Genomic DNA, 18,411 nt, shown 5'->3' with positions numbered 1-18,411 from the left:
GCAGGAGGGGGAAGTAACAAACCTTATTAGTACAAGGAAACCCTCAGTTTTTGCACATGAATGCACATCAACCCAGGATTTGTGTGTGTGTGAATGTAAACAACCCGGTTCATAGGTAGGGGTCTATTTACCAATCCTTGGATGGAGATAAAGTAGACCTAGATAAGTACCAGACATCCAGCTCCTAAATCTAATTTTTCAAACCCAGCCTGTGACATGGCAATTAGGAGCAGATTGGTTAGTACTTTCTCTGTCCAAGGCTTAGTAAATAGATCCCTAAGTCCCTGGTACATGACCCTACTTCCCCCCCCCCCCCCCCCTCCTCCCCCCCCCCCTCCCACCAGTGTCATGGAGTAGAGACCCAGGAATGTGCTGGCTTGCTAGATAGGGGTATTTTCCCATGTCACAAATCTTTCATGGCACTTTTACAGGATTATCCAGCTGTAATCATATCCATCATTTGGAAATGCAGCTCCAGCTGTAAATGCTGGCAGAAGAACCCATTAACAGTAAAACCAATGTTTCCGGTTATAAAGATTTTTCTGCAGACATCCCTCATCTAAACATCATACTTCTTGGTTCAACCCACTGCTGTAGCATTACAGCCAATTTAAATGTCACTGGCATTATTAGACAATACCACTAATGAAACTGGAGACTCCGTTGATCGTACCAAAAATAACAGAACAAAGTACTATTGAAATATTATTCCTACCTGTGGCTTTTTCCGTGGACGACCTCTACCACGTTTCTCAGTCGCATCTGCTGAATCTCCTTTTGCAGTTGCTTTAGCCTTTGAGTCACTCATGATGAGATTTCTGCAAGAGAGTGCAATCCTGGTTATATATGAAAATTACTGAACAAATGTTTCTCTAGGATCTAGCAAAGATGCATCTTTTTTTTTGTAAAAAGTCTGACAAGCCGATGTCAGGGGTTTCCAAATACACTTATATGGTTGCTGTTCTTGCCTTGAGCAACATGCAATTCTGTACAAAACCTTGGTGATTATTTGTTTTGGGTGTACAGCATTATTGGTTCATACAGCACAAACCAAACACATTTACATGTGCTTACACTTGGAAAGGTAGTATAAAGGGAAAGGTTGGACAAGCCCAGAGAAAATGACAGCAAGTGCGCCAGTCAGGTGGGTGCAATAAGCAAGGTTCGCAATCCGCAGCACCACAGAGCCCCTGGTGATTGGTAGAATGCTATATTCTATGAAGTCGATGACATCTCTTCACATTACTCAATAGATAATTTCAGGGGAATTATGGCTTATCTATCAAGTGGATTCTATACACGATAGGTAGAAGCAGATTGGTTGCTATGGTTGCAACTTTTCGGGTTTTTTTTGTAGGTTTGATACATCTGAGGCGAGAATAGTTCTTACGGGTAGTTAAACTTCTGACTGACTTGACTACCTGTCAGACATGGGGCAGTTTCACAATATTAATAAAAATAAAATGTATAGAGAGACACATTTATGGTAGACTTACTGTGGTTAAATCATTGTGCGAGGAACACTGGGTTCCACGGGGAATATCGGTGTGTAGAGATGGATCTTGATCCAGAGGCACCAACAGGCTGAAGATTTAGACTGTCCCAGAATGCATTGAGGGCCTCCTCTGTAACCCTGCCTCTAGGCACTGTGAGCTCAATTTTGTTAACCAGTCCAATGCAGAAGCAGGTAAGAGAGAAGGTAGATGTTCGTCACACAGAACCATGTTTTCACGACAGGAGGAGACTGAACTAGCAGCTAATGCCATACAAACCTAGAGTAGCTAAGTGTGCCAGGGCGGGCGCCCTGTGGAACCCAGTGTACCTCGCAGAAAGATTTAACAATGATAAGTCTACCATAAATCTCCTTTTCTGCAGCGGGGTACACCGTTCCACAGATTATACATCAGGGGTGTCCTAAAGCAGTTCAAGGGAGGGGACGCACCTTAGCGAGTATGAGAACCCGGCGTCCAAAGGAAACATCCTGGGAGGCAGAAGTATCAAAGGCATAGAACCTAATAAAACGTGTTCACTGCGGACCACGTAACTGCCTTGCAGAATTGCCCTGCGGACGCGCCACGACGGGCCACCCAAGAGGGTCCAACAGACAAAGTAGAATGGGCTTTACTAGCAGCAGGAGCTGGGAGTCCATCCTGCGCAATCACCCATCTGGCCAAGGTTTGCTTATTCTCAGGCCAGCCACGTTTGTGGAAACCAAGCAGTACAAAGAGGGTATCTGACCTGCTGATAAAGGCAGTCCTCGCCACATATATACAGAGAGCCCATACCACACCCAAAGACCGTTCTTTGGAGGACAATTCGCAAGAGATGAAGGCTGGAACCACAACCTCTTGATTAAAGGTGAAAAGATGACGACACCAACTTAGGTAAATAACCAGGGTGAGTTCTAAGACCTGCTCGGTCGCGATGAAATATCAAAGGGTGGACAGGACAAAGCACCGAAGTCAGACACCCTTCTAGCAGAGACAATAGCCAACAGAAACAGGACCTTGGCTGTGAGCCATTTAAGGTCCACTGACTCAAGAGGTTCAAATGGAGACTCTTGCAGGGCATTCAGGACAACAGACCAATCCCATGGAGACACAGGAGGGACATAGAGAAGTTGAATCCGCAGTATGCCCTAAGTAACATGTTTGAACACCAGGTATAGACAGTATTTCTCTGAAACCTCACCAACAAGGCAGATATGTGAACCTTGATGGAGGCCAGATGAAGTCCTAAATTGAAGTCCTAAATCCAGGCCTTGTTGCAAAAAAAGCCAGAAGTCTGAAAGTACTAAATTTGTAAGCATCATAATTCTTAGCAGCAAACCAGGAAGGAAGAATTCTAGACCCTATAATAAGTCTGCGCAGATGCCAGTTTGCAGGCCTTCAGCATAGTTTGGATGACCACCTCTGAGAATCCTTTGGCACTCGGCAGTAAAGCTTCAAGAGCCACACAGTCAAAGCCAGTCTGGATAGACACAAGGGCCCTGAACGAGGAGGAGGTCTGGGCATTGAGGAAGCTCTCTCGATAGACCCTGCAGGTCCGAGAACCATTGTTGTCTGGGCCATGCTGGAGCGACTAGAAGTAGTATTCTTCCTTCTTGTTTGAACTTCCGTAGTACCCTGGGCAGGAGTGACATTGAACGGAACACGTAGGGCAGCCGAAAGTTCCATGGAAGAGCCATAGTGTCCACGAACTGCTTGAGGATCCCTGGTTCTTGTCCCGCAGACCGGAACTTTGGGATAGTGTCAAGACGCCATCAGGTCTACAGCTGGTAGGCCCCACTTGTTCAGTAGGAGCTGAAAGACTTCCTGATGAAGACTCCACTCTCCAGTGTGCACGTCCTGAAGACAGAGGATCACCTTCCCAGTTGAGTATTCCCGGAATGAACACTGCCGATATTGCTGGAAGAAGGCGTTCCACCCAACGAAGGATTTTTGACACTTCCATCATTGCCATGCCGCTTCGAGTGTCGGCCTGATGGTTTATGTACGCCACCGTGATCTGACCGTATTTGAACAGGCCTGTTCTGTATCAGAGGCAGGGTGAGAGAAAGTATTGAACACTGCCCGCAAATCCATAATTTTTATCGAGAGGAGTGATTCCTCCACGGTCCACTGACCCTGGAAAGTGTGTTGCTCCAACACCGCACCCCCAACCCTTCAGACTGGGTAGTCCGTAGGACCCAGTTGGGGGTTCAGAAGGGACAGCCCCTGCTTGACTGCTGGTCCTGTATCCACCAGGTCAGCGACAGGCGAACCTCTGGAGTCAAGGAGATAATGTGAAACCTGATCCAAATGAGCCAGGCCGTCTCACTTGGAAAGGATTATCCTCTGTAGAGGGCGGGAATGGAATTGAGCGTACTCTACCATGTCGAAAGCAGACACCATGAGGCCTAGTACTCTCATCACAGAGTGTACAGACACTCTTGGGCAAGAGAGGAAGTATCTAATCCGGTCATGAAGTTTCAGGACCTTCTCTGGAGACAGAAACAGACGTTGACTATGTCCGGGAGTGCCCCCAGGTGCACCATGCTCCAAGCAGGGACCAGCAAGGACTTCTTCCAGTTGATGAGCCACCCGTGGGTTTTTAGGAAGTTTACAGTCCGTTGTAGATGACAGAGGAGGACATTGTGGGGAGTTTTCCAGAATCAGCAAGTCATCCAGATACGGCAGGAACCCGAATCCCTGGTGACGGAGGTGAGCAGTCATCACGGGCATAACCTTGGTGAAGATCAGAGTGGTCGTGGCCAGTCCAAACGGCAGAGCCTGGAATGGATAGTGATGGCTGATGCGATATGGCAATAGGCATATGCAGGTAAGCATCTTGTATAACCAGGGATACTATATAGTTTCCGGGTCCATGGCCAGTACAATTGAGCTCAGTGTTTCCATACAGAACTTGGACACTCTCACAAACTTGTTCAGTGTTATGAGGTTGAGAATAAGCCAGAAAGACCCATCAAGTTTCAGTACTAGAAACAGGGTCAAATAGTATCCTCTGCCTCTCTGGGACAGAGGTACCGGCACTACCACTTCTGAATCCAGGAGAGAACACACGACCATCAGTAGAGCTTGCGCCTTTAACAGATCCGAAGGGATAACCGATGTGCAGAATTGGCGAGTGGCAGTGGGTGGGTGGGTGGGGGGGGGGGGGGGGGGGGTAGGAGTCTCTGGGAAGACTATGCATACCTGTAAGAAACAATTTCTCACACCCATGCATCTGAAGTGGTCATAAACCAGACCTGGATGAATCGAAGAAGTCAGCCCCCCCCAGGGGGAGGCCTGTCCAGTCATGCAGCAGGCTGGTCATGAGAAGTTGGCTGGTGAGGAATGTTAGGCCTTGGGCGTAGTGGTTGTTGGGAGCACAATCTCAGGTATGCCTTGCCTTCGCTTTCCCATAAGACCGAAAACAGAAAAGTGGTACCTTTTGCCTTCTGTGTAGAAGGAGTATCATTTGGGAGAAAGGCAGTCATAGTAGCCACAGATTCAGACACTATTTTTAATTAGTTCTTCCCCAAATAAGATGTCCCCAGTAAAAGGGGAATAACTCCAAGGACTTTGAGCCCAGGTCCACCATCCACAACCTCAGCCACAGAATACGGCGAGCCAGGGCAGACGTATTTGATGACTTGGCTGCCAACACACCCGCCTCAGAGGACACCTCCTGGTGAACAAAAAGGTGGCACTGGTATTGTGAGACAGAGGATGAGCTGCCCGAGGATATATCTGAAAATGCCAGACATTCCCTAATGCCTGATCCAGTCAATCTATTTTGCAGCCGCAAGAGGACACAGTCGTGGTCTATGTACAACACCCGTAAGGGAGTAAAAGACTTCAGGCATCCCTCCACACGCTTACCTGACAGTTCCTACAGTGAGGGAACAGTGGTGAGAGGCAGAGTGGACGACACCTGATGGGTGACACATGAGTTCACTAGCAGTTAATTACCTACTCATTATACAACTCTGCAGGGGGAGGATTTTGAGCTAATGCCTGTTGTAGACAGGGGAAAAAGGTCTTCCCTGGATTAGACCAGGAGTCTTGTCTGATGTACACTTAATGGTCAGATTGTGGTAAGAGTTTTAAATTACCCTCTGACGTGTGAGCATACTGTAGTTTGCTAAACCACAGTAGGGGAATCCGCTTAACAGTGATTTGTAGGATTTGTTTCCCAGTAACCACAAGGGCAGTGGTATCATTTAGCAATGGAAAATCCTTGTCAGGAACACCTAATATAGAGACTGACAGGACAGCATGATCCCCCTATCTTCAGATAAAATATCTGAGAGATTATTGGATAGGGAAGAAGAAGCAGCCCGCTCAGATGACCCAGAGACACGAGATTGACCTGGAATAGGGTTTTGCCTGACCAGGGAATGAGTCATACGCAACAATCCGTATGACAAAATTTTACCGCCCAAAGCGGAGTAACCATGGGAACATCAGAGACTAATGTTACAGGTGGTCCCATAGGGGGCATAAAGCGTTCAACTAGAGAACCCAGTAGGTTTGAGAACGCAGCTCAGGTTGGCCACTGACTGATTACAGGAGCTGCGGCCTGACTGGGAGATGTACGAGACCTAGCACAGACCATCACACAAAACTTACCCCTCAGGTAAATCCGTTACACATGCTCTGCAGGATGCAGGAGCGTCCCCAGATTTACTGCCCTACATGTTAAACCTTACACACAAATGCAACAGAGGGGTTTAGTACGATGAAGCCAGACAGTACAATACCTGCAAATAAATCAATTAGCATGTGACTGAGTACCCAGTACACAACACCTGCGAATAAATCCAGTATTGTGACAGAGTACACAGTAGAATACACGCAATAGGTAAATACTGTGACGCACTACATATGGACCCAGACGCACCTAGTCCCCAGGGTACAGTATACAGTGATCGATATATCTGGAATACACCACAGTGAAAATCACACATAGCAGATAAAGGCAAACAGTCAAGTCGATAACGAGATTTATGGTAAGAACTCATCGTTATTAAATCTTTCTGCGAGGTACACTGGGATCCACAAGGATTAACATCCAGGGTGTAGAGTAGGATCTTGATCCGAGGCACCAACAGGCTCAAAGCTTTGCCTGTTCCCAAGATGCACAGCTCCGCCTCCTCTATAACCCCACCTCCATGCATAGGAGCTCAGTTTCGTTAACAAGCCCAATGCAGTAGCAGGTACTAGAGACGACAATCGCTCGTAGCAAATTACCCCACACACTCACCACAGAAGAGGGTGTCAGCAGCTATGCCACACCAACCCAAAGAAGCCAAGTGCGTCAGGGTGGGCGCCTTGTGGAGCCCAGTGTACCTCGCAGAAAGACATTCAACAACGGTAAAGTTCTTAACCATAAATCTCGTTTTCTGCTGCGGGGTACACTGGGCTCCACAAGGATTAACATCAGGGATGTCCTAAAGCAGTTCCTTATGGGAGGGGACGCACTGTAGCAGGCACAAGAACCTGGCGTCCAAAGGAAGCATCCTGGGAGGCGGAAGTATCGAAGCCATAGAACCTAATAAACGTGTTCCCTGAGGACCACTTAGCCACCTTGCACAATTGTTCGCACCACTATGGGCCGCCCAAGAAGGTCCAACCGACAGAGTAGAATGGGCTTTGATGGTAGCAGGAGCTGGACGACTAGCCTGTACATAAGCATGTGCAATCACCATTCTAATCCATCTGGCCAAAGTCTGCTTGGAAGCAGGCCAGCCACGTTTGTGAAAACCAAACAGTACAAAGAGAGAATCAGATTTCCTAATTGAGGATGTTCTCTTCACATAGATACGGAGAGCCCATACCACATCCAAGGACTGCTCTTTGGAAGACAACTCAGGAGAATTAAAGGCCAGAACCACAATCTCCTGGTTAAGGTGGAATGAAGACACCACCTTGGGTAAATAACCAGCCGCGTTCTAAGAACCGCCCGGTCACGGTGAAAAATCAAATGGGGAGACTTACATGATAAGGCACCCAAGTCCGAGACCCTTTTAGCTGAAGGTCAGCAGATGCAAAAGGCTCAAACTGAGACTCTTGCAAGGCCTCCAACACCACCGACAGATCCCAAGGGGCAACAGGTGGCACATAAGGAGGCTGAATCCACAACATGCCTTGAGTGAACGTACGAACATCAGGGAGGGCAGCAATCTTTCTCCGAAACCAAACCAACAAGGTAGAAATGTGAACCTTGAGGGAGGCCAGACGAAAGCCTAAGTCCAGGCCCTGTTGTAGGAAGGCCAACAGTTTGGCTGTGCTAAATTTGAAAACGTCATGATTGTGAGACGCACACCAAGTAAAGTAAGCATTCCAGACCCTATGGTAAATCCGAGCAGAAGCCGGCTTACAGGCCTTCAACATAGTTTTAACGACCGCCTCAGAAAAACCCTTGGCCCTCAGGACGGAAGCTTCAAGAGCCATGCAGTCAAAGCTAGACGGTCCAAGTCCTGGTAAACACAAGGGCCCTGAACGAGGAGGTCTGGTCGTTGTGGAAGTAGAAGGGGACGATCTAGAGAGGCCCAGTAGATCAGAGAACCAGTGCCGTCTGGGCCACACTGGAGCGATCAGAAGAAGGTTTCCTCCTTCTTGCTTGAACTTCCGTATTACTCTGGGCAGGAGTGACACTGGAGGGAACACATACGGCAGCCGAAATTTCCATGGGATTGACAGAGCATCCACGAACGCTGCTTGAGGATCCCTTGTCCTTGCTCCGAAGACCGGAACCTTGTGATTGTGTCGAGATGCCATCAGGTCCACATCTGGAAGGCCCCACTTGTCCACAAGACGTTGAAACACCTCTGGATGGAGGCTCCATTCTCCTGCGAGTACGTCCTGATGACTGAGAAAGTCCGCTTCCCAGTTTAGGACCCCTGGAATGAACACTGCGGATATGGCCAGCAGATGGCGTTCTGCCCATTGAAGAATCCGTGATTCTTCCCTCATTGCCATGCGGCTTCAAGTGCCACCTTGATTTATGTACGCCACCGTGGTGGCATTGTCCGATTGTACTTGAACAGGTCTGTTCTGTATTAGATGCTGGGCCAGTGTCAATGCATTGAACACTGCCCGCAGTTCCAGAATATTTATCGCGAGTAGAGACTCCTCCTCAGTCCACCGACCCTGAAGGGAGTGTTGTTCCAAAACTGCGCCCCAACCTCTCAGACTAGCATCAGTCGTCAGCAGGACCCAGTTGGATATCCAGAAGAGACGGCCCCTGCTCAATCGATGGTTCTGAAGCCACCAGCTCAGTGACAAGCGGACTTCCGGAGACAAGGAGATCATGCGAGACCTGATCCGGTGAGGCAGGCCGTCCCACTTGGTCAGAATTTACTTCTGTAGAGGGCGAGAATGGAATCGAGCATACTCCACCATGTCGAAAGCAGACACCATGGGGTCGATTCTATTCAGCAACTTAATAGCGCCGGGAATTAGCTCCCAACGCTATTCAATTCAGCTCCAGTTAAGTCGGAGATGTCCCGTTCTCGCCGACTAAACAGGTTGAATTGTCGGGAGAACGGGCATTCTCAGACTTAACTCCCCGGCATGAGGCTGATTCCCGACAAAATCAGCCGCGAGGCAGCACTTTTGTCGGGTTTCTTCTCTCATCCCCCGGGGATGAGAGAAGAATTCCCGACAATTGCGGGTCACTAGCAGCTGAATTGAATAGCGTTGGGAGCTAATTCCCGGCACTATTCTTAAGTTGCCGAATAGAATCGACCCCCATGAGACCTAGCACTTTCATTGCCGAATGTATCGACACTTGCGGACGAGATAGGAAGCATCAAATCCTGTTTGTTCAGTACTTTCTCCTGAGAGAGGGACAACAGTTGGTTGTGAGTGTCCAATAACGCTCCCAGGTGCACCATGCTCCGAGCAGGAATCAGGGAGGATTTCTTCCAGCTGATTAGCCACCGTGTGCTTTCATGAACTGGACCATCAGATCTAGATGACACAGCAGAAGTTCTGGGGAATTTGCCAGGATCAACAAATCGTCCAAGTACGGTAGGATCCTGACCCCTTGACGGCAGAGTACAGCCATTACCGCCATGTCTTTAGTGAAAACTCGCGGAGCCATTGTCAAACCAACAGGTAATGCCCGAAATTGGTAATGAAGGTTGCCCACCGCAAACCTCAGGTACTGCTGATGAGAGACACTGCAATAGGAATATGCAGGTAGGCAACCTGTATGTCCCCAGGCTCCAAGGCTAGAACAATAGAGCGCAGAGTTTCCATACGAAACTTGGAGACCCGCACATACTTGTTCAAGGACTTCAGATTGAGAATGGGCCGCGAGGACCCGTTCGGTTTCAGACTAGAAACAGCAGTGAATAGTACCCCTTGCCTCTCTGAGCCAGAGGCACCTGTACGACCACTCCTGTGGTCAGGAGGGAATGTACCACCAAATGCAGAGTGTTTGCCTTCACCGGGTCCAGAGGAACATCTGTCAGGCAAAATCGACGAGGGGGATCATTCTTGAAGGGTATGGCGTAACCTCGAGTGACGGCTTCACTTACCCAGGCATTGGAAGTGGTCTTCAACCATTCCTGGGCAAAACCTAGAAGTCGGCCCCCCACCCTGGGATCCCCCAGAGGGAGGTCTGCCCCCTCATGCAGCAGGCCTGCTTTGGTCTGAGCTTGGCAGGTCTGGAAGCACGAGCTTGCTTTGGGTACGCCTGACCTTTTGTTTTACCTGGAGGAGGAAAAATAAGAATTTACTTACCGATAATTCTATTTCTCATAGTCCGTAGTGGATGCTGGGGACTCCGAAAGGACCATGGGGAATAGCGGCTCCGCAGGAGACTGGGCACAAAAGTAAAAGCTTTAAGACTACCTGGTGTGCACTGGCTCCTCCCCCTATGACCCTCCTCCAAGCCTCAGTTAGGATACTGTGCCCGGACGAGCGTACACAATAAGGAAGGATTTTGAATCCCGGGTAAGACTCATACCAGCCACACCAATCACACCGTACAACATGTGATCTGAACCCAGTTAACAGCATGATAACAGAGGAGCCTCTGAAAAGATGGCTCACAACAATAATAACCCGATTTTTTGTAACAATAACTATGTACAAGTATTGCAGACAATCCGCACTTGGGATGGGCGCCCAGCATCCACTACGGACTATGAGAAATAGAATTATCGGTAAGTAAATTCTTATTTTCTCTGACGTCCTAGTGGATGCTGGGGACTCCGAAAGGACCATGGGGATTATACCAAAGCTCCCAAACGGGCGGGAGAGTGCGGATGACTCTGCAGCACCGAATGAGAGAACTCCAGGTCCTCCTCAGCCAGGGTATCAAATTTGTAGAATTTAGCAAACGTGTTTGCCCCTGACCAAGTAGCTGCTCGGCAAAGTTGTAAAGCCGAGACCCCTCGGGCAGCCGCCCAAGATGAGCCCACTTTCCGTGTGGAATGGGCTTTTACAGATTTTGGCTGTGGCAGGCCTGCCACAGAATGTGCAAGCTGAATTGTACTACAAATCCAACGAGCAATAGTCTGCTTAGAAGCAGGAGCACCCAGCTTGTTGGGTGCATACAGGATAAACAGCGAGTCAGATTTTCTGACTCCAGCCGTCCTGGAAACATATTTTCAGGGCCCTGACTACGTCCAGCAACTTGGAATCCTCTAAGTCCCTAGTAGCCGCAGGCACCACAATAGACTGGTTTAAGTGAAATGCTGAAACCACCTTAGGGAGAAATTGAGGACGAGTCCTCAATTCTGCCCTGTCCGTATGAAAAATTAGGTAAGGGCTTTTATAGGATAAAGCCGCCAATTCTGAGACACGCCTGGCTGAGGCCAGGGCTAACAGCATTACCACTTTCCATGTGAGATATTTTAAGTCCACAGTGGTGAGTGGTACAAACCAATGTGATTTTAGGAACCCCAAAACTACATTGAGATCCCAAGGTGCCACTGGAGGCACAAAAGGAGGCTGTATATGCAGTACCCCCTTGACAAACGTCTGAACTTCAGGAACTGAAGCTAGTTCTTTTTGGAAGAATATTGACAGGGCCGAAATTTGAACCTTAATGGACCCTAATTTTAGGCCCATAGACAGTCCTGTTTGCAGGAAATGCAGGAAACGACCCAGTTGAAATTCCTCTGTAGGGGCCTTCCTGGCCTCACACCACGCAACATATTTACGCCAAATACGGTGATAATGTTGCACAGTTACATCCTTCCTGGCTTTGATCAGGGTAGGGATGACTTCATCCAGAATGCCTTTTTCCTTCAGGATCCGGCGTTCAACCGCCATGCCGTCAAACGCAGCCGCGGTAAGTCTTGGAACAGACATGGTCCCTGCTGGAGCAGGTCCTTTCTTAGAGGTAAAGGCCACGGGTCTTCCGTGAGCATCTCTTGAAGTTCCGGGTACCAAGTCCTTCTTGGCCAATCCGGAGCCACGAGTATAGTCCTTACTCCTCTCCTTCTTATGATTCTCAGTACCTTGGGTATGAGAGGCAGAGGAGGGAACACATACACTGACTGGTACACCCACGGTGTTACCAGAGCGTCCACAGCTATTGCCTGAGGGTCCCTTGACCTGGCGCAATATCTGTCCAGTTTTTTGTTGAGGCGGGACGCCATCATGTCCACCTTTGGTTTTTCCCAACGGTTCACAATCATGTGGAAGACTTCTGGGTGAAGTCCAAACTCCCCCGGGTGGAGATCGTGTCTGCTGAGGAAGTCTGCTTCCCAGTTGTCCACTCCCGGAATGAACACTGCTGACAGTGCTATCACATGATTTTCCGCCCAGCGAAGAATCCTTGCAACTTCCGTCATTGCCCTCCTGCTTCTTGTGCCGCCCTGTCTGTTTACGTGGGCGACTGCCGTGATGTTGTCCGACTGGATCAGCACCGGCTGACCCTGAAGCAGAGGCCTTGCCTGACTTAGGGCATTGTAAATGGCCCTTAGTTCCAGGATATTTATGTGAAGTGACGTTTCCATGCTTGACCACAAGCCCTGGAAATTTCTTCCCTGTGTGACTGCTCCCCAGCCTCTCAGGCTGGCATCCGTGGTCACCAGGACCCAGTCCTGAATGCCGAATCTGCGGCCCTCTAGAAGATGAGCACTCTGCAACCACCACAGGAGAGACACCCTTGTCCTTGGAGACAGGGTTATCCGCTGATGCATTTGAAGATGCGATCCGGACCATTTGTCCAGCAGATCCCACTGAAAAGTTCTTGCGTGGAATCTGCCGAATGGAATCGCTTCGTAAGAAGCCACCATTTTTCCCAGGACCCTTGTGCATTGATGCACTGACACTTGGCCTGGTTTTAGGAGGTTCCTGACTAGGTCAGATAACTCCCTGGCTTTCTCCTCCGGTAGAAACACCTTTTTCTGTACTGTGTCCAGAATCATCCCTAGGAACAGCAGACGTGTCGTCGGAATCAGCTGCGATTTCGGAATATTTAGAATCCATCCGTGCTGTCGTAGTACTACTTGAGATAGTGCTACTCCGACCTCTAACTGTTCTCTGGACCTTGCCCTTATCAGGAGATCGTCCAAGTAAGGGATAATTAAGACGCCTTTTCTTCTAAAAAGAATCATTTCGGCCATTACCTTGGTAAAGACCCGGGGTGCCGTGGACAATCCAAACGGCAGCGTCTGAAACTGATAGTGACAGTTCTGTACCACAAACCTGAGGTACCCTTGGTGAGAAGGGCAAATTGGGACATGGAGGTAAGCATCCTTGATGTCCAGAGACACCATATAGTCCCCTTCTTCCAGGTTCGCTATCACTGCTCTGAGTGATTCCATCTTGAATTTGAACCTTTGTATGTAAGTGTTCAAGGATTTCAGATTTAAAATAGGTCTCACCGAGCCATCCGGCTTCGGTACCACAAACAGCGTGGAATAATACCCCTTTCCCTGTTGTAGGAGGGGTACCTTGATTATCACCTGCTGGGAATACAGCTTGTGAATGGCTTCCAATACCGCCTCCCTGTCGGGGGGAGACGTTGGTAAAGCAGACTTCAGGAACCGGCGAGGGGGAGACGTCTCGAATTCCAATTTGTACCCCTGAGATACTACCTGCAGGATCCAGGGGTCCACTTGCGAGTGAGCCCACTGCGCGCTGAAATTCTTGAGACGGGCCCCCACCGTGCCTGAGTCCGCTTGTAAGGCCCCAGCGTCATGCTGAGGACTTGGCAGAAGCGGGGGAGGGCTTCTGTTCCTGGGAAGAGGCTGTCTGCTGCAGTCTTTTTCCCCTTCCTCTGCCCCGGGGCAGATACGAGTGGCCTTTTGCCCGCTTGCCCTTATGGGGACGAAAGGACTGAGCCTGAAAAGACGGTGTCTTTTTCTGCTGAGAGGTGACCTGGGGTAAAAAGGTGGATTTCCCAGCCGTTGCCACCAGGTCCGATAGACCGACCCCAAATAACTCCTCCCCTTTATACGGCAATACTTCCATATGCCGTTTGGAATCCGCATCACCTGACCACTGTCGCGTCCATAACCCTCTTCTGGCAGAAATGGACAGCGCACTTACTCTTGATGCCAGAGTGCAAATATCCCTCTGTGCATCTCTCATATATAGAAATGCATCCTTTAAATGCTCTATAGTCAATAATATATTGTCCCTGTCCAGGGTATCAATATTTTCAGTCAGGGAATCCGACCAAGCCACCCCAGCACTGCACATCCAGGCTGAGGCGATTGCTGGTCGCAGTATAATACCAGTATGTGTGTATATACTTTTTAGGATATTTTCCAGCTTCCTATCAGCTGGTTCCTTGAGGGCGGCCGTATCAGGAGACGGTAACGCCACTTGTTTTGATAAGCGTGTGAGCGCCTTATCCACCCTAGGGGGTGTTTCCCAACGCGCCCTAACCTCTGGCGGGAAAGGGTATAATGCCAATAATTTTTTAGAAATTAGCAGTTTATCGGGGGAAACCCACGCTTCATCACACACCTCATTTAATTCATCTGATTCAGGAAAAACTACGGGTAGTTCTCACACACCACATAATACCCTTTTTTGTGGTACTTGTAGTATCAGAAATGTTCAAAACCTCCTTCATTGCCGTGATCATGTAACGTGTGGCCCTACTGGAAAATACTTTTGTTTCCTCACCGTCGACACTGGAGTCAGTGTCCGTGTCTGGGTCTGTGTCGACCACCGGAGGTAACGGGCGCTTTAGAGCCCCTGACTGTGTTTTAGACGCCTGTACAGGTATTAACTGATTTGCCGGCTGTCTCATGTCGTCAACAGTCTTTTGTAAAGTGCTGACACTATCACGTAATTCCTTCCATAAGACCATCCAGTCAGGTGTCGACTCCCTAGGGGGTGACATCACTAATACAGGCAATTGCTCCGCCTCCATACCATTTTCCTCCTCATACATGTCGACACAACGTACCGACACAGCACACACACAGGGAATGCTCTGATAGAGGACAGGACCCCACTATCCCTTTGGGGAGACAAAGGGAGAGTTTGCCAGCACACACCAGAGCGATTAGATAGAGATATATATAGATAGAGATATATATAGATAGAGATATATATATATATATAGATAGAGATATATATATATATATAGATAGAGATATATATATATAGATAGAGATATATATATAGATAGAGATATATATATATATATAGATAGAGATATATATATATATATATATATATATAGATAGAGATATATATATATATATAGATAGAGATATATATATATATATATATATATATATATATATATATATATATATATATATATATATATATATACATACATACATACACACACACACACACAGGGATAACCTTATATAAGTGTTTTTCCCTTATATAGCTGCTGTATAGATTTATCTGCCAATTTAGTGCCCCCCCTCTCTTGTTTTACCCTGTTTCTGTAGTGCAGGACTGCAGGGGAGAGTCAGGGAGCTTCCCTCCAACGGAGCTGTGAGGGAAAAATGGCGCCAGTGTGCTGAGGAGATAGGCTCCGCCCCCTTCTCGGCGGCCGTTCTCCCGCTTTTTTATGGAAAAACAGGCATGAGTTAAATGCATCCATATAGCCCAGGAGCTATATGTGATGCATTTTTTGCCCCTAAGGTGTTTATATTGCGTCTCAGGGCGCCCCCACCCAGCGCCCTGCACCCTCAGTGACCGGAGTGTGAAGTGTGCTGAGAGCAATGGCGCACAGCTGCAGTGCTGTGCGCTACCTTATTGAAGACAGGACGTCTTCTGCCACCGATTTTTCCGGACCTCTTCTGCTCTTCTGGCTCTGTAAGGGGGACGGCGGCGCGGCTCTGGGACCCATCCATGGCTGGGCCTGTGATCGTCCCTCTGGAGCTAATGTCCAGTAGCCTAAGAAGCCCAATCCACTCTGCACGCAGGTGAGTTCGCTTCTTCTCCCCTTAGTCCCTCGATGCAGTGAGCCTGTTGCCAGCAGGTCTCACTGAAAATAACAAACCTAAAACTAAACTTTTTTCTAAGCAGCTCAGGAGAGCCACCTAGACTGCACCCTTCTCGTTCGGGCACAAAAATCTAACTGAGGCTTGGAGGAGGGTCATAGGGGGAGGAGCCAGTGCACACCAGGTAGTCTTAAAGCTTTTACTTTTGTGCCCAGTCTCCTGCGGAGCCGCTATTCCCCATGGTCTTTTCGGAGTCCCCAGCATCCACTAGGACGTCAGAGAAAAGTACTTTTAGCCTTCTGCGTGGAAGGAGCCGTACTAGGTAGGCAAGCTGTTTTAGCAGTAGCCAGATTAGCCACAATCTTATTGAGGTCTTCTCCAGAGAATGTCTCCCTTGAAAGGAAGCACCTCCAGGGTTTTCGTAGAATCCATATCCACCGACCAGGATATCAACCAAAGGATATGTCTAGCCAAGACGGACGTAGTAGCAGCCTTGGCCGCCTGCACCCCGGCATCGGAGGCCGCCTCCTTAAGGTACAGAGAAGCCGTGACAATATATGAGACATTGTCGAGCATGCTCAAAGGCGTTGGAAGGCAGCTCCGCCTCCAGCTCCTGAGCCCACGCCTCAGCAGCCCATGTTGCTCCAATGGTTGGCCTATGCACAGCCCCTGTTAGGGTGTAAAATCGCTTTCAAATAACCCTCCACACATCTATCAGTCGGTTCCTTCAGAGAGGTGACGGTAGTTACTGGCAGAGCTAAGCAAACTACCTTGCGTGCCACATGAGAATCTACAGGTGTAGGAGTTTCCCCAATTTTTACATAACTCCACAGAGAGAGGATAGCGAGCCAACAGTCTCTTATGCGGTGTGATTTTTGTTCCCGGATTTTCCCATGATTCCGGACGTATATCAGCCAGGTGTTGAGAATGAGGTAAAACTTGTTTAACCACTTTTACAGATTTGTAGAGACAGCTGCAGGCTCCAGTTCATCAGAGACGTGAAGAATGAGCCTGATCGCCTCAGTTAAATCAGGGACATCCACCAGTGACTTTACTTCCCCATCAGAAGCATCAGAGTCCGTGTCTGTGGGGTCAGTATATGCACCATCCTCCTCAGAGGATGTGTCCGGGACAGCGGTGGATTGTGAGGATGTAGCAGCCCGTTTAGAAGACGTCTTAGGTGGGCAAGAGTGAGACTTATGTTTAGTCAGCGATCGGTTCAAGCGCTGTAACTGTGTTGAGATTTGATCTGCCCACGGCGGATTAACTGTAGGGACCATAAATTGCTGCACTGGCATAGGTCCCACAGGGGGCGTAAATTTAGTTACCAGCATATTTAACAACGTGGAGAAGGTAGCCCAAGGTGGGTCATTAGTTGCCCCCGGTGCTACAGATCCACTGGGGGGGTAAGGAACGCCCTGAACTCTGCTGCCACGTTTTCCCTCAAAAGTAACTGCAGCATCACCACCATGCAATGTGGGAGAAACTTCAGTTCCGTTGCCTCGTGTAGCCGACATAATAAGCACAATATCAGGCAACCTGGTACAATCTTAGCAGCGATATACCTAGCAAGGACGGACGGATAATAAATCACAAAGAAAAAAGTACGCAGCAAGTATATCTTGTGAAATACCTATATTATTCAGAAAACCTGACACTTCGCCCCCTCAGGTTACAGAATATAGGAGTAGCAAGCTGAGTGAAATACCAGAGACGGCAACCACGCAGCAGCTACATGCACACACATATATAGTCACAAGCATACCATGGAGGAATTATACCACCATAAAACTAATCTGGACTAGCAATACAAAGTAATATTCAGTATAGCTATATACAGTATGTAAACAGTAGATATAACAAAAACACAGTAGTTACTGGATGTACTGTATATCACAGGGTGTTTGTACCACACAACCCTGAATGTATGCACTCTCTTAGCGAACACTGTCCCTTGACAGGAAGAATACTTAAGTGTCCTGTAAAATGCACAGCGCTGGCGAGCAGGCGGCTTTGCAGAGGAGGATTTGCCCAAGCAGTCCCAGGAACAGTGCAGCTCCATGTGATGGCGGCTGACGGAGTGAGGGAGAGATATGCAGCTCCAGGGTGGGAAAATTTACCCAAATGGCGCCCTGGGGCTGGGGGAGGGGCTACAGGTCAGGCCTCATCCCCCGGCTGGCATCCCCACCGGGCACTGCGGGCTGTATAAAAATGGGTTTTTATAAGAGAAAAACCCACCTGTGCCCTGGTGACTAGTTAAGCGGCTGCCCTTTACAGTGTCCACGCCAGCGCGCGCGGCCCGTCTCCCACGGCCGCGCCGGATCACGGTAATAGCGGGCCAAAGAGACCCCTTACCTCCCCTTGTACCTGTGGCCACGCGATCCCGGAGGTCAGCGGCGAGTGTGTGAGACTAATGAAGAAGGACCCCCAGAGCCTCCGCTGTAGTTACCCGGCAACCAGGGCGTGGGGATTATACAGCGCCGCTGCGGGAGTGATGGAGCTGCAGTCTGACATACATTAAAGCTGCAGCCCTTGAA

General features: G+C 48.8%; 1 protein-coding gene across 4 annotated transcripts in view; it reads right to left on the bottom strand.

Annotated features, from left to right (window-relative positions):
* Positions 1-18,411, bottom strand: part of HMGA1 (high mobility group AT-hook 1) — a 184,994-nt gene that overhangs the window by 116,682 nt on the left and 49,901 nt on the right. For all 4 annotated transcript variants that reach the window (XM_063954867.1, XM_063954860.1, XM_063954866.1 and 1 more), the window contains exon 2: positions 716-818. In XM_063954867.1, the coding sequence (XP_063810937.1) occupies positions 716-808 (93 nt within the window). In that variant the 5' untranslated portion in view covers positions 809-818. The remainder of the gene's footprint in view (positions 1-715; positions 819-18,411) is intronic.

This window comes from Pseudophryne corroboree, chromosome 2 (assembly GCF_028390025.1).
Source record: "Pseudophryne corroboree isolate aPseCor3 chromosome 2, aPseCor3.hap2, whole genome shotgun sequence".
Lineage (NCBI taxonomy): Eukaryota > Metazoa > Chordata > Amphibia > Anura > Myobatrachidae > Pseudophryne > Pseudophryne corroboree.
Note: the sequence above shows the minus strand (reverse complement) of the source record. Positions and strands in the feature narration are given on the sequence as shown.